The 16,675-nt window shown below is 39.4% G+C and overlaps 1 protein-coding gene and 1 long non-coding RNA gene across 10 annotated transcripts in view; one reads left to right on the top strand and one right to left on the bottom strand.

Moving 5' to 3' along the window:
• Nucleotides 1-16,675, bottom strand: part of CABIN1 (calcineurin binding protein 1) — a 121,796-nt gene that overhangs the window by 67,579 nt on the left and 37,542 nt on the right. For 8 of the 9 annotated variants that reach the window (XM_087768712.1, XM_087768705.1, XM_087768711.1 and 5 more), the window contains 3 exons: nt 10,221-10,403; nt 8,186-8,523; nt 2,242-2,355 (listed from right to left, as the gene is read on the bottom strand). In XM_087768712.1, the coding sequence (XP_087624838.1) occupies nt 2,242-2,355; nt 8,186-8,523; nt 10,221-10,403 (635 nt within the window). The remainder of the gene's footprint in view (nt 1-2,241; nt 2,356-8,185; nt 8,524-10,220; nt 10,404-16,675) is intronic. The other variant, XM_087768710.1, reaches the window with a different exon arrangement.
• On the top strand, nt 2,280-3,319 carry LOC148054385 (uncharacterized). The gene is made up of 3 exons (XR_015707222.1): nt 2,280-2,374; nt 2,474-2,724; nt 3,244-3,319. It is a non-coding gene; the product is annotated as an uncharacterized LOC148054385 (long non-coding RNA).

Genomic DNA, 16,675 nt, shown 5'->3' with positions numbered 1-16,675 from the left:
TGGGTAGAAAATGAGCCCACCAAAATACTGTATCATGCTAAGCTCATAATGTACACTGTACCTGTTAACAGGAAGACTAACCTACACACGTGCAGGAATAAGTCATGATCCACAAAGGACTCAACAAGTTGTTTTGGACTTGATGATCTTAAAGGTCTTTTCCAATCTAAACGATTCTATGATTCTAAGTTGGTTTGCTGTCTGAGGCACTGCATGTGCTAGCCATACTATCACCATAGCTGAGACACACTGGAGTTGAGTCCCCAAACTGACATTTCTCAAGCCCGGAGGCAGCGGTCTACGTGGAGGACTCCAGACTAACACAGTCTTCGTCCGTTGGCAGACCCAAGTTCAAGCTGAGAACATCATTTTCACGCATCTTCTCCCTTTTCTAACAGTATTGCCCATATATTGCCCTGGGCTAGCATATACCTTTCATTTCAAAGTATATTTAATTTCTTACTAAAGAAAATTAATAATATTAAATTATGGGAATTCAGTTTTTGTTGATTTACAAATTAGAATTATTATATAGTTGTCTAGTATCTATACTAGCACTTTTCATCCTTCAGAGTATAAAAAGATCAATATGGGGAATAAGGAATGATTGTTTTTTGAAATAATGCTGGGAACATCCACCTAGGGATACAATGGAATCTATCTTTAAATTAAACTATCTAACATTAGCATTCAAAAACTAGAAATGATTTGGGTCAACCACTGATCTCTCTCAATGCGGTAATTCACATTTTCGAGTAGAAACACTCCCTCGTACATACTGCTCAGTTCCCTACCGCTCATGTTCCTCAGACATGAAAACACAGGATACTCTTGACACTTAACCCTGCAATGATGAACAAGTCAACCTTGATTACACAAAGTTCATACTTGACTTGAAGCATGTTGATTAATTTCATTAACTTCTACGAGAATACTTGTGTTATCTGGATCTGAGCCAAAGTATTCACCAGCTTGAAGAGTTAATCAGACTGCAGGATTCTTGTAGGGGAAGCAGGCAGATATTGCAGGGACATAACCAGAACAAAGCCATGTAGTCATCCATCAGATGACAACTGTTTGGTCTATACCCTGTCAGGCTGACAGTATTTGTTAATCAAAACTTCTATCCAGAAAGATGGAATGACACAGAAGCTTTTTTTGCAAACTGATCCATGATACAATTTTGAACCACTGCCAGCATTCCTTAGTTGTTCAACCCATCTGAGGGACGATAATCAGAGAAGAGCACTTACCTTATACTTAACAGACATTTGCACAGAGGTGCTAATTAACACAACATACAGCAAAAATGAAGATAGATGTTAACAGATATAAAATGGAAATAAATTTCACAATTAAAATATTAAAACAGAAGCACTGGATGGGAAAGCAGACACATAAAATTCTGTCACTGCAATCGCAGGCAACCACGTAAGGCATACATAGTCCAGAAAGACAAACAGAACATCTCCAGGTTCTCGCCACACATGGCAAGCCACAAAACAGCTACAGAATCCTATCAGAGAAGAGCAGAAGGCACAAAAACCTAGAAAATACCACAGAAAAGCCAGAGATACTGAAGACAACAGCAATGTGTCAGGTCGCAGTCACAGCAGTAATTTGATAGGTAAATGCTCATGTAAGTCTCAGAAATATTCCGTGTCCCACGTCACCGCGGGGCACAGACAGCCCTGTGGACTAGAAGATACCACAGTCACAGGGACAGTCTACACGACAGTGCTGCTACTACACCGTGGGACTTAGAAATACTCTTTCTGCTGAGCCACGCTACACAAGCTGAATACAAGAAAGCTCCTTCCCACTCCGGAGATTTCTTAGAGCAACTACCGCTATTTTTTTTGTCATGAGAAGTGCGAGTCTAGTTGAGAAACAGTAAACAAGAGGATAATTACGATGAACAGAATTAGAATTTTTATAGAGGGCTCAACCATCAAGTATATGGTAAATGATGCATAACTGAGAAACGTTGCTGCTTCTCTCCCCATGTTTTCAAGCTCATCAGAAATAATCCTTCTAAAGTGGTTCCCTTCAAGAGAAAAAAAATCTCAGTAAATAGCTCTATAATACAATTCTGCCTTTCCTTTGGCCGCTCACGGCTTGTTTAATGCACCTTTGCTGAACCGCACATTACCATCCCTTTGCAAACCTTTCAAATGAGAAACAGGTGTTAAAACGACGGCTGAGAAAGCACGGGTGTGTTTATCAGCTGTATAAACTTACGTTGAAGAAATTCGTCTTGTTCCTCTCGCAGAAGAGGCCCTGCGCAGGCATGTGCTTCAGCTGCTGCCAGGGGACGCCGCTGCCCAGCAGCACGTCGCGGGCCCACTGCAGGTTCTGTGGACGAAGGGGGCAGGTGAGTTGCAGGCAGGGGATGGAAATGCCACCACAGGCAGACATACAAAGCGCTCGCTTGCTTTTATTTATTAACCTGCATTGCCATTTCTCATGGCAGCACAGCTGCTGTTCCGACAGGATTTGCAGAGGCATGCGATTTGGAGAAGACATTCCTCAGGAGAGAGAAGCCAGCTTGCTTCTCAGAGCAAGCATCAGACTGATCAGCCCCAGCAGACTAGTCAGTCCCCTACAGCTGCCTCATATCCTCAAGTTTTGCTTTCTTGTATTTTTTGGGTTTTTTAAAACCTGTTTGAGTTTCATTGAGATCCACCTTGCATCTCCTATCACCTACAGAAACCTGAACTACAGGTATATTTAAAACACCTTAATTTTTTTGTTCAAAGCTGAATTTTAATGTTCAATATAAGATAATTTCTCTATAAAAATACAGAGTTTCTCAGCAAAGAGTGGAACTCGGTGCCCTGGGCGTCCCGCAGCCCTCCCTCAGCCCCTGCCAGCGCCCAGGCCCCGCGGCAGCGGCAGCCTTCAGCCGCAGCCTCCTCTCGGTGGGCTGGCGAACGCAGGCCTTGCGCCTCCGCGGCCGTTACCCTCCACCTCATTTCACTTAGCCTCGCTGGAAAATTCAGATTTGGTTCATAGCGCTCAGTGAGTTAACGAGAATATCAGTAGGAAACTAAATGACAGACAACAATCAAAAATTGATAAAAGCGCTACCCCTCTAAGAGTTCACTGCACGAATGGCTCTTGGGTGGTTGAGAACTAGGGACAGCTGTTGGCTCCAGGCAAAACATTACTAACAGATGGGACAATTATTAATTGCAAGGTTTCACTGACGGAAGTTTTGCTTTACTTCATTTTTTATTTCAGTATTAGAAAGCAGCATTCAAGTCGCATTAGACTGGCTGTTTTAGAGACGGCTTCGCTACAGAGCGGATAAGAGGAAGATGTCTGGTTCACAGAGAAAAATGCGAATGGTGAATTCTGATTTGTGGTCTGTGGGCTGGAAATATGCTTCTGTGAATGATAAATTTGATTAAATCATGGCTATCCAAGAAGTATATTCCAGTTGTAATATCTTTGGGTTTTTTTGGGGGGGGGGGGGGGGGGGAAGTATTACCAAAGTTCTTATCCTATATTCCAGATTACTTTCTTTACAAGACTCTGGTGAAACAGTAAAAGCCCTGGTCAATCATAAGTGCTTTTGTCCTAATGACAGTAATCATGCAGAAATCTCCAATGTCTTACCAGAATTGGAGCATCCCCTCTAGCAAAATGCTGATTATGGATTCATGTGCAAGAGAGCTAAACACTGGATATACTAACCAGACATTTATGGGTGTCAAAAATCCTTCATTCAGAGAGCTGATATACGTACTTATACAGGACCTTCATGATTATAGTGTATGACAGTCGAGGGGATTTGGATAGCTTTCTTTTGGTATGGAACAAATACGTGTTCACTCATAAACACCACAAGGTACTTTCTGGCTAGTCAGGGGAACCAGTAAATTTAATTATTATCACTGAGTGTCAAATTTAATTAAGATCGAAGAAAGCAAAGTATGTAAACTTAACTGTATACTAACTTTTTCCTACGGTACTTCTTTTATAATATGTATTTCTGTAATCCTATTAACCTAAGCCTGCAAAATACTTTGAAATACATAAGGAAGAAAATACAACACAGAAAAGAACCTACAAAAATCTGGTCTTCTGTAAAAGTCATCCTGTTTTGAATAAAATCAGAATCCAGAAAAAATAAGCCTATCATAACATCCAAGATCCAGGCACATAAATGCTTTGTTTTGTGCCAATCATAGTCATCAGAAACCTAAGTAAATTCCAAGTGTGAAAACGAAGTAAAAAAATTGCCTATGTGTGGCAATGTGAATCTTATGTGATAGTTAAAACTATCACATAAAAATTAAAGGAAAACAAAACGCTTAAGAAAGCTATCACCACAACGCTTAACTATAAAATCCCAGTCTAAACAAATTTTACCTATGGATGTATTCCTGAATCTAAGTTTTACGGTGGAAATGTTAAGAGATCATTAAGTGCAGCGTCATGCTCTGGAGATCTGCTGTGCACATTGTACCGACCATCCCCAGGCATGTATTTGGTACATATAATTCATAGGCTTTTATTGAACAAGATGATGACAGTAACCTAACTAGGAGGAAAAAAAGATCATTCAGACAAATGGGGCAATTACACGGTAACTTCACACAATCAGAACTAATAGGAATAAAATATGTAGTTACAGATTTTCCACTACCCTTCTCCTTAAATCAGCATGATCAGTTATTCCCAGTAAATACGCCTGAGCAGGTCTCAGCTCATTAGATTTCACAGTCCGCTCTGCTTAGTTTTTAGCTGATGAAGTTATTAGGAGTGGGTGAAGGGATCCAGGACACAGCAAAAAGGATTTGTTCTTCTTGGCATACGGCTTGCCAGTCTGAAATGCTGGATTTAGCTGTCTGACTCAGGGCAATTATGAAGTACTCTTTCCAGTTCAGCTGCTGCCTCCCACATCTTCATCACCCCAAGATTCAAAGACAAGATGACTGACAGCGTACAATAACTTGCAAAAAAGTTCACCAGCATTGTTAAAGTGGAAAAGGAAAATCTCCTATGGTCAACCAAGTGGAAATCTGAGTCACCTAAGATGGATACCCCTTAACTCGACGGTGTCAGAAGCCACCTTTAGCTAACTTGGAAACGCCAGGCAGTGTTGCTGGGAGGTGTACCAAACCATCCTACTACACCTTAATCCTTCCCTCTGTTTTCTTTTATTGTCTGTTAGAACCCCTAGCGCTACTGCATCAAATAAAAGCAAAATAAAAAGACTATTGACCTTGAAGGGTAGCCTTTTGAATGACCTGTTGCTACTCGAAATGCTTACATCTATTATGCTTACAGATTATGCCTAAGTATATATTAAACCTACATATATATAATCTTGTCATTTTTACATGCATGTATTACGCCTAGTTTGACGAAATTGTCATGCTACTGACATTATGTTAGACCTGACATTAATTTCCCCATCACGGGCTCAGTTGATAATGGACATAATAGAAGACACAAATTTAAAAAAAATAACTCATACAAAAAATATCTGTGAGCAGAACCTTCCAGGATTGACAGAGTATTTTTTATTTCAAGATAAAAAAGCACATAAATAAATATCTTTATTTCCTGACAATCTGCTGGTTGCAGAGTATCAGACCAGTTCTACATACTGATCCATAAGGACCAGAAGGCAAATACATCTCTCAAAACTTTTCAGTTATACTGACAGACAGCATCTTGCCAAGTCCTATCTTCTCCTTCCAAACTGTGCCAACGCTCATCTTGGAGGTAAAAATCACAAAGGATGAAGACTTTGCTTCAAGACACAGACAAGGTGAATAGGAAACTAAAACTACTGCCCGAACTGGCAATGAAGTAACTTCTGAAAATTCACCCTTACTTTCCTCCACGTTTACTCCAACAAAAAACAGCTATGTACAAATTTGCTCTGATAACAGAATAAACCAAAGAAAAATAGCCTCCAAACAGTAAGCAGGATTTTGCAGAGAAAAAAAAACCCGGAACACGTAGCCAAACAAAACGTTGAAAGATTTTGAAAAGGATGTTAAAAAAAGCACTCAACAACTATTTTTACTAATCTCGCAACAGCAAAACCAGTAATACTGTAAAATGGGAGAAAACAGATTGCATATGGAAAACTTGTTTTTCTATGCACTATGGAGACCTGCCAATCCTCTCCTTTCCCAGCCAACCATGAATTTTGGCCATCAGTCTAAATTCTTCATACAAATTCCTGGCACTGGTACATAAATGCTGAATTTTCCAAGATGGTTATATGCATTTAAAAACTAATTTCAGCTTTCTAAAATTTACCAGTAATCCACTCTGCCCCCACAGCAACTCAACCTGATGTAATTTATCTCATTTTTTTAAGCCAGGCTTATCATCAGCATATCTAAGCATACTTCTTACTGCAGTCATTGCTGAAAATGCTTAGCTGCGTTTTGTGTTTTAAGTTTGTTCAGGAGTATAACTCCCACTAAAGACATTTTAGTGTACCATTAAAACACAGACATTTGACATTGTTCTGCAAAAGAACCTGAATGAGTCATCAAAGAAAGAAGATTACAACCTCACGAAAGTATGTAGTATACATATATCAGTGGGAAGATTTTTTTTTTTGCAGTGTTGAGTAGTTGTCTGTTATGCAGAGAAGTAATAAAAAAGGACAGTAAAGCTCAACAACGCTAGTTGAAGCCAACCTGGTAACTACTAGGCTCAAACAGGCAGGATTCCATTTTTCTGAGTTCCAACAGGAGACAGATTGAGACAACAATGTGCATTTCATACAGAAAAACATTACAAATCACTAAGTTGATATTTACATAGGGAGAGAGATACAAAAAGCAAAAGAGAAGGCTTTCGGGAAAGAAAATAGAAGAAAATATTTTGCAAGTAGTTCCTCAGGCAAGGACATGCTATTTGAACCCATAAATTGAAAACAGGCAGCCTTTTTTGTTGAATGTTGATACAAAATCATTTGTCAGCAACAGTAATGACAGATTGCAGGAATCTACGGCTCCTATTAATGATTAGCTCCATGGAAAAATTAACAACTGTCACATACAAACAGCGTAAGAATGTTTTCAAAACAAGCTATCTTTAAAAAAATGGTAATATTTTTCTGGATAATCCCTGTGCAGCCAAATGGAATATTCATCACCCTTCAGTAGATTGCTAAGACATGCTACTGCTCAAGCCGCAGCAGTGCTGTTGATCTGTTTTCTACTACGAGGCAAGGGGTACGATTTGTTTCCCTTCCCTTCCCTGTTCTTCACACCAGCTTCGGTACTAGAGGGGAAGAGAAGGCAGGAAGCCAGGCAGCGCAGCATATGACATAACACAAGACTTCCAAGTACAAAATCTGAGAGTTCAAACCTGAATTATGACAATTAATGAAATAACTCTGATAATTTCAACCTACTATTCATACACATTTTACTAACTGATACCTCAGAAAGACAAAGGATTATAACAGAAGTATGCAGAAGTAAAATAAAGAATGACATAATTTTAAAACCAAAACAATGATAATTCATAGCAGAAGGCTTTGGAAATTAATTTTATTATGAAGAACGTGCAAAGGTCATGCTGGAGGAAGCAAGTTCAAATAGGAACTGATACTATTACAGTCACCAAGACGTTGTTACTCCTGTTTAACCCAACATCACCAGCTCGTGAGCAGGAAGATCTCTGACTTTCACTCAGCGATTTCTCAACTGAAATAATTTTGTCTTACTCAGGATGACCTCTATGCTCTGAGAGTAGGAAAACTTTCATTCTACAAAGACCCAAGATACCCAGAAAGTCTGTCTGTGTCACAAGATGTCTTTACACCAATACTGATGAATTTCTGCTTCCAAGTCACTTTTCAGTCCACTTATTCAGTAAAATAAATAATTGCTGTCATTTTTATGAGAACATCTTAATTTACGTGACATATCTAAAAGGTAATTCTCTGCTGAATGACAGAAAATTACTTAGTTCAGTAGTAAAATAAGAAGTTTTAAACTCAACTGGCCTCACACACATGAATCAGACAATCTAGGAGCTGAAGACTTCCCAAAGCGCAGTTCCAATCCAAACTGCATTAAACAAACTTATCTGCTGTATTTTAACACTGAGACTTCTGAATTAGTACAAATGACAAAACAGTTTGTTTACTGGGGCAATAACCACAGCTAGTCAGCTGCTGTATCAGTGGTCGGCTCACCTTGTGAGTTTTGCTGTACGTGTACAGGTACGCCAGTCTGTAGAGGCTCTTGTAGTGCTGGGGAAAGCGGCTGAGACACAAACAGAAGGAGGCAATACACTGCTCTGTCAGGAACTTCCGCTGCTCCTCGAGGTCTGCTGGAAGGCCATGAGGAAATTCAGCTGCATCTCCGCAAGGTTCAGCTTTCTTTTTGCAGTCCCACTGCGAGGCTGGGGGGATTGCAGCTTTGATGGGATTGCCAGAAGCAGACTGAGGATCCACCAGAATTTTTTGGCCAGCAGGCTCAGCAGGATGGTAAGATTCTGAGCTCTCCAGCAGCTCTTCTGACTTTCCTGCAACTGGAACATGAAGAGAAGACAGAAGTGACAATGAAAATTACAAAATGGCAAATGAAATATACAAAGTGGCAAAAGTTAAATACAACAAATGGTAATCCTTTTCCTCATTAAAGCATAGTCAGAATTACGGAGTGGTTCCTGAAAAAAAGATGACTATTCCTGATGTTTAATGAATAAGTAATCTTCAGCTCATTAACAGAGCCGCACACTGATCTCTCCATTTGGGTTTTTCCCTGAGCAATAGTAAGAATGCAGCACACCTTACACAATGCAGGATTTTATATACTGTTGGAAGATGGGGGGAGAGGGGGACACGACAAAATAGAAGTGCAAATTCAGTAAAATTCTATTGCAAAGAAAGGAAGAAGGAAGAGCAAATTAAAGCCATCCTGCCAAGTGCAACGTATTATTCTTAACAATCTACCTAGAAGAACACAATTCCAGAATACAATTTAGGCTTGGACAGAATGATTAGCAGCAGCTAACCTGACCTTCTGGATAACGTAGGACCTACAGTTCCATCCAAATATTTTTGCAATTAACTTGGCAACTCATGGTTCAATTGACCCATCTTTTCTTGAAGGATACCAAATCTCACTTCAGAAAACATCTCTGACAGTGGGAGCTTCCACCTTTCCTGTTAGGAAGTCGTTATTGCAGAAGACATGCAGGGTACATGCAGATTAATTTTTTAGCTTTGATTTTTAGTCATGGAAGTTTACTGTGTCTTTGCTAGGATAAAGAGCCTTTTACATTAGATTTTATCTCCTAGCAGGGTAGAGATATACTAAAGTATACTTCATCATCAAGTATGAAGCTGCTCCTTAACTTTTTCTCTGGTAAGGCTGAACTTTGAGCCAAACACGTTTTCCAGAACAGAACTTTTTCAACATTTGCTTGGACAATCTCTGTATCCATTATAATTTTACTCTACAGATAGCTCTATGGAAAAATACAACATTTGTTCTAATAAACGTCAATAACATCCAACATTCCGGTTCCACAACCCGGAAAGGCGGGCAAAATTTATACATTGGTCTTGTTTTCTTTCCCTTCTGAAGTCCAGCCTCTCTATCTACTGCCACATGCAACTGTACAAACATCAGACAAAGGGAAATTCCAGCCAATGGATTTTGAAACAATTTTTCCAGTGCAATACAGAACACTTAGTACTATTATATATGGAAAAGTTCGGTAGGGAGCAATTCCACTTCTCCACTGAAATAAAGTATCCAATGGAAGAAAACATCTAATTCCACTACTTGTGCTCTTCTATGTACTGAATATCAAGCTGCTACTGGGCCAGAACAAAAAGGGCATCTATACCTGGGGAAAAGAAAAAACGTTTTGTTTGAGATTATCTTCAAATAACTACTCCTTAAATTATTTAGAGATTTGAAACATTGAAGAAAGAGTAAATAGTAACCTAAAAGAAGGCAAGCCAGTCAAAGGGCGGCCACAGACAGCAGTTTATCATTATTTTTTTCTTTGTAAGGTTTAACAGGTAGTACAAATTGGGATGATGGCCACATAAGCAAAGCACAGTTCCAATTTTAAGCTACACACACACACATGCAGCAATAATGCCTAGTTAAAATTCCCAGTCACAGTGCAGCATATTTGAGTGCTTCTGCACGCCAGAAGAAACACTCTAATGAGAATACACCAGCTGACATTATCTATTAAATCGGGCATACTCTTTTCCTCTGTAGATCCCAGGGCCTCTTTGCTGGGCATCAGTGTATCAGCACAGGTAGCAGAAATCCTCTTCTCTGTGTAAGTCTTCCTCAGGCTGTCTTGAGAACTGGCAGGCTCGTTAAACATATCCTGTGTGGAACTGGAGTCAGACAGCACCGCTGCAGTGCTATCCTGACTCCTCTCTGCAAAAGAGATAAAGGAGGAATGCACCATTTCGTACTCATCAAGCTGTTACTTGCATCTCGGTAACGGCAACATAAAAGTGCAGCCGCTCTGCAAACCTCTTACAAGTGCAATACAGGGTCCTTAACAACCACCAATTCTGTTGTCTAAAAGGTATTTATTTTCTTTTGTCTACTTCAACTTATCGTTTTCATCTCACCTCTTTGTGCTACGAAATTAAAACCCCAGTCCTCTTTCACTAGGTATTATTTAACGCTAATGTAGCGGAGCACTCCCTGCCCCACCACATTTCCTCCTAGGATATAATCCTGGAATTTGATTCAAAAGCAATGATGCTCAAGTTTGAAAAGCAGGATGAGGATGCAATATTTCAGCTAGTACGGTCCTATACAATTTCCCATGTAACTGTGCCATTTACCTTGAGAAGCACCCAGTATAATTCTGAGTCTGACACAAGCAAAGCTCAACTGACAAGAGAAAACCATGAACAACAATACTGGTAGAAATTACTTGTGAAAGACAGAAAAGTCAGTACCATTAGAGTGCAGAGACTTACGGGAGTGATCACTGATGCCATCTATCCTGCAGGTGTTAGATGCTGTTCACCAAATGTTCTGAAAGGTGATTTGATACAGCAAATAAACAATCCATCAAAGAACTAGGCCTAAGATAGACAGGAAAACTCTTGGACTTCAAGGCAGTAGACAGAAGAATAGGAGAAGTGGCTTTGCCTTGACAGAGCGGAGCCGTGTACGTTGGCTGCTGACTACATTACAGCCACCACTCAGTCGTTGATCTGCTGATAGCTGTTGCAGCACAGGAGAAGCTGGACGGGACCGGGACGTTATCATGGGGGCTAAAATTCACACCTGAGAACAACCAGGCAAGTAAAAACCTTCCACCCATGCCTGAAACCTGCCTGATATACCCCAAGCTCTTCTACCTCGAGGGTTATCAGAGGCAACCCTGCATGCCTAAAAAACGCCGTTCCGTATCTCCAACGGAAAGATGCAGGCATATTCCCACTGAGATAGGAAACTGGCATCTTCCTGTAACACTGTGCCAACGTAATTCAGTGCCCAACACAAAATTCCATACAGGCAATTCTCTCTAAACCTGTAGCCCAAAATACTGGTTTCCAGTTTCCGCTTAAGGTACAGGAATAGCTTAACCAATATGCATGTTACATCCATTGTCTAGGTAGTTCCACTGCATTCTTATTCATTAATTTTCTTGATAAGATCAAGAAAGAAAATTAAAAAAGCCAAAGTCCTTGCTTTGAGATGAGCTGATAATTTAATTGAATTTCTTCTGTTCCACCCAAATTGCACTTGTTCGGGAGAGACCTAAGGGCCTCCTATGAATTTATTTTATCAAGATAAATCCCTCTGCAGACCTTCAGCTTGCAGATCAGGTTCTGCTTCTTCGGATTCCAATACATTTAAACCAAATTTGATGCACTCCGTAGGCCTTTCACTACCACACAAAGAAAACCTTCCCTTTCAGTGAACAGATCTTAATAAAAATGTATCTTGAAAAAGCATGGGGGAACAGTATTTTCTTCCTAATTGGAAGTTATATAGTTGGTTAATGATGACAAGTTTTATACAGAAAGAATATAATTATAAAGAATGGGAAGAGAAGGATTCTGAAAGAGGTCAGTCAAGCTCTAAATGACTCATTTATAAAGCTTTAATAACCTTCTGTGGTACAAATGGATACCATTGAACTCTCAGTTGGCATCAGGAAAAACATTTACAGTAGCTCCCTTGATATTTCTTAAAGGAAGTTTCTGCATCTGTGGCAAAGAGGCTGAATTACTCATCTAGGGAAGAAAGAAAAAATGGCAAATTTCCAAATGTTGCCGTAAGCCTGGGGGTCAGTTCTGATGTGCGGGCTATGACAGATGAAGCATTAGAATGTAAATCAAGAACTGCTAGACCAATCTGCAAGAGTGATATCGGATCCCTAGGAAATTGCACTGACTTCTCCGCGTGCCAAGACAGACAATGATTTAGCATGTTGTATTGCAAATGTATGCACGACAGGGAAGCTTTTCCCTATGGGGAACCAATGTAAATACCTTCTTACAATTAGCTGGCTGTTTTGATTTGAAATTTCTACTAAAAGGAGTGTAGGTCCAGGTATGCATGTTTGTTCTCCTTTCAATACGTTAACTATATAAAAAAATAATCTTAATGATATTAGCATTGGGCTCCTTAATCACTGAAAAACAGAGGGAGACTACTATCGAGACAACTTCCTTTTATTTTAGATACTTCTTGAATGCAGTAGATGCTTTCAAACTAAGTGGGCCTGACGAAAACACACCGGAGTATTTCAGAAATTAGCAGCAGCCACCAATTATTAGTATTAATTTCTCAGAAGTCACAGAGGATGGGTAAAGTTCCAGGGAATGGAAAACAAAGTGTAGTACCTATCTTTGCAAAGGATAAAAGGTCAAAGCTATTAGCCAGCCAGGCTTCATTTTCCACAGAACTATTTGAGCATAAATAAATAAATTCGTCTATAAGCACCTATAAGATAACAAGATCAGTTGTAGAAAATGTGTGTGTATGTTCACATGTGCCTGTAAAGAATTAGTGAGTCTCAAACCAGAAATGGCCAAAATGGCATGCTATTGTAAAGGCAATTCAGCAAACTATCACACTTGAATGTATAATCAGTAACTTCACAGAAAGAATACATAAGAGTCTTCCTGTTCTACTGAGCACTAATGAAAATTAAGCTTGATTATGGTGTCTGTATTTGGGACCCGCATTTTAAAAAAATACACTGAACAACTAGAATGAATTCAGAGGAGAGGAGAAAAATTGATGAGACATTAATGAGATGGCATCTAAGAAAAACATTGGGAGAATTGGACTTATTTATCTTCAAAAAGATGAGGGAGAATTTCCAAATACATACAATTAACCAAAATAAAAATACAATAATTGCTCTTCATATTCACTAAGTACAGAGCAAGAGGCAATAGGTTTTAATTGCAGCAAGAAAATGGCTTTTTTTTTTTTCTTACTAATCTCTAGTTTAACTGTTACATACAGTTTAAAAATCGCATAGACAACCTATGGAATTGCTGAAGGTTTCTAAGGACAGGTAGACAAATAGCTATCATTTGTTAGGTTACCCAGGATGCAATATAATAAAAAAACTCTGTCCATACCAAAATGCTGCACTATGTAATGCAGAACTCATGGCCGTTGCACCAAGTCACATCCTAGCTCTGCTTTTAAAAAAAAAAACCTACGTATTTTTCATACATGAAAGTACTATGCTCTTCTAGGCTCACTCACAAATACATCTTGTATATATCCTAGAGAGACACACAACATCCATTTTTACATTCATTGTGTTATAAGGCTTTTCCTTCATCTGATGAGTTAACTGTAGTTGGGACACTCATCAGTGTTACTCAGCCTACGTGCCAAAGACCACTGCGGTCTGAGAGACATGAGAATTAATTCCAAATCCCCAACTGCTGTTGATACCTGTCCTTTTGAAAGATGCAAATCCAAGGAGAACATCAGTGCTTTTTAATAATTTCTGCTATAATTAAAGACAATTTAATGCAACTCGGTGTAATTTATGAGATAAAAAATTACGGGTTTTAATATTTTGTTTACCTAAGGTATTTTCTTAGTTCCCCCATCTGGCGATAGCAGTAAGACAAGCTTTTCCAAAAAGCTAAAGTGATCCCGCAGTTATAAGCAAATGATAAATCAAGGACTAAATATTCTTTTGAGGTCCCTTTCTGTGAAGTTTCCTATTATTTCAAAAGCTAAGATAAAAATACAACTGGGTATTAACGTCCCAAAAGGATTATCTGTAGTGGAAATGAAGAGTATAGGGAAGAAGGTCTACTAAATTGTGCAAAAACAACTGCAACAAAATTCCTGTTAAAAATATGTCCTGATACCAGATTCTCTCTTTGATATTATTATATTTTGTTTCATTACTTTGTTGCATCACTCCTAAGTTTTAGGAAGATTTCAAACAACCTGACAAACTGAAATCTCTATTTGATATAAAGTTACGTATTTCATGTTTATTTCTAAAGATGAAGGAAATGGCACTTGAGAGAAACTTTTTTTTTTTTTTTTTAAACTCATTCCTCATAATGTATTCAACTTGTGATATTTCAGCGACTTCTATGTCAGACTGTCACCTACTCTGTCAACAGGTGAAAAAGAGCAGCTCTGGACAGAAGATGTGAAAAGGTCAAAAGGAAGAATCTTGTTAACTTTCCAGGAGATTAGGAAAAAAATATTCATTGCTATTGGAAGGATGTCATTGGCAAAAAAGAACTTGTATGTTCATCTGTACTGCACCGCAGTGAGATCCTGCCAGTCACTTGGATAGCTAAGTGGCTATCATTACTGAAATACATCTGTCTTAGATATTAGAAAAATATCTGTAGTCTATTTGACTTAATTCTATGCTAAGAGCACTTTAAGATTAATCTTATCCTGAATGCAACAGGTTTACTGGCTTTACTTCCACGCTTCCCTACTCCACGCTATTCTCCACACCAGAAAAGGCCTTTGTCACTTTGCTCCATTAGCATTCAGGCACAACACCTGCATGCCTACCGATTAACAGTAAAAAGCTGTGTTACGCTTTGGGGAATCTAAATGAGTACTTAATTTAAAAATGCAACAGGAAAAAAGGCTCAGTACTTCACTGGCCACTACCCTGTGCCCGCGTTCTCCCATAGGCACCGTAAGCCCTGTGGACCACGCGCCGTAAGCCTTGTTACCCAACCTGCGTCCCGTCAGAGGGCTGCAGGAGGGAGGAGAGGAGACAGCGACGTGCCGTCAGCGCCCTGAACCAGCAGACATACCCTCCCAATGCCAAGCATGCCGACCAGGTAACATCTCTCGTGGTACGAGCTGACATAACTTATTCTCAGGGGAGCTAAGTACAGCTTCATGGTGCCAGTATGAATGAGGTATTCCGCCTTTCTCAATTAATTACTGTGCAGCTCAGTAATCCTGTTGTCTGCCCCCCATCCTTTGAAACTTCTTGGAAATTAAAAGGAGGAGGGAGAAGACCTCTGAAACACCTGCATGTGGGGGTAGGTAACAGGCTCAGAGAGCCAACAAGGTATAGCTCACTTTTTCTGAATAATATCTTTTTCAGCCATCTGAAATGTGATGAACAATAAGCTACAAGGCAAAAATCAGAAACAAGTGGCACAGAAGGCTTTTCTAAAGAGCTATCTACATATGCTAACTCAGTTTACAGCAAAGAAAAATCCTGCTGCACAGTTCAGAGCTTATGAATAACTAACTATATATTATTAAAAAAAATAATCGTGTCTCACGCAATAAAGGTGGATTGTTCACAGGCTGTGGATGTACAGACTCTCTCTCTTTGTCCTGCCTGCCTGGCACCGTATCTCCTCTATTCTCTTGTATCTATGAGCATTTTTCTTTATGGGTCTGTAGTCAGAAACATGACGTATCACACAACGCTCGTTCTTGAGACAGATTCCACCCATAACGGAAGACAACATTCAGCTCTGTATCAAAAGGCACTTGCACATTATTAAAAACAAAAGAATTGCAGAGATTTGCATGGGAGCAGATTCATTTCTTGAGGACAGCAAGTCCCCTGAATGTTTAAAGGGAGTTCTCTTATAACATGAGTCAAAGATGAGAGTCTGTATTTTGCCTGCCTGCACTGAACACTGATTCAGTGTTTTGGTAACTTGCAGTCCTGTATTGCTGTTCTTCTGTCTTCAAGTGCAGAGCAACAGAGCATCTCATCCATGTTCCATTTATTGAGTCAAATCCTTTTTACATAATCTCACACTAAATGTCAGCGTGATACTTTTACTGATCAGAGAGAGGTTAAATTGGGGAAAGGTAAAAATGGAGCATACTGCAATAAACTGAACCTGATCCATTATTCATATAGTCCAGTATGCAGTCCCCATGAACAGCCAGTACCGTGCGCCAGAAAAGGGTACGTACTGCAGACCGAAAGCTTTCATTTTAAACTGCAGAAGAGAGGGAATTTTGAAGGGTAAGATTTTAATGTCCCAAAATGCAATGTGGACGTGCTTTTTATGCACCGAAATATCCGCTCCATCTTAGAAGCTTGTTTAGTTTGGCATGAGTGACAACCTGGTGCAAAAAGCTTCTCAGAGATCACCTTTGTCTCATCAGGATGTCGAGAACCCCCATTTACAAAAAACTGTGCATCTTCATAACATTTGCAGAATTACAGACCAACAAACTACGAA

Source organism: Nipponia nippon, unplaced genomic scaffold (assembly GCF_047370975.1).
Source record: "Nipponia nippon isolate SJK-2023a ecotype South Korea unplaced genomic scaffold, ASM4737097v1 scaffold_30, whole genome shotgun sequence".
NCBI classification, from domain to species: Eukaryota; Metazoa; Chordata; class Aves; order Pelecaniformes; family Threskiornithidae; genus Nipponia; species Nipponia nippon.
This window is presented reverse-complemented; position numbering and strand designations above follow the sequence as displayed.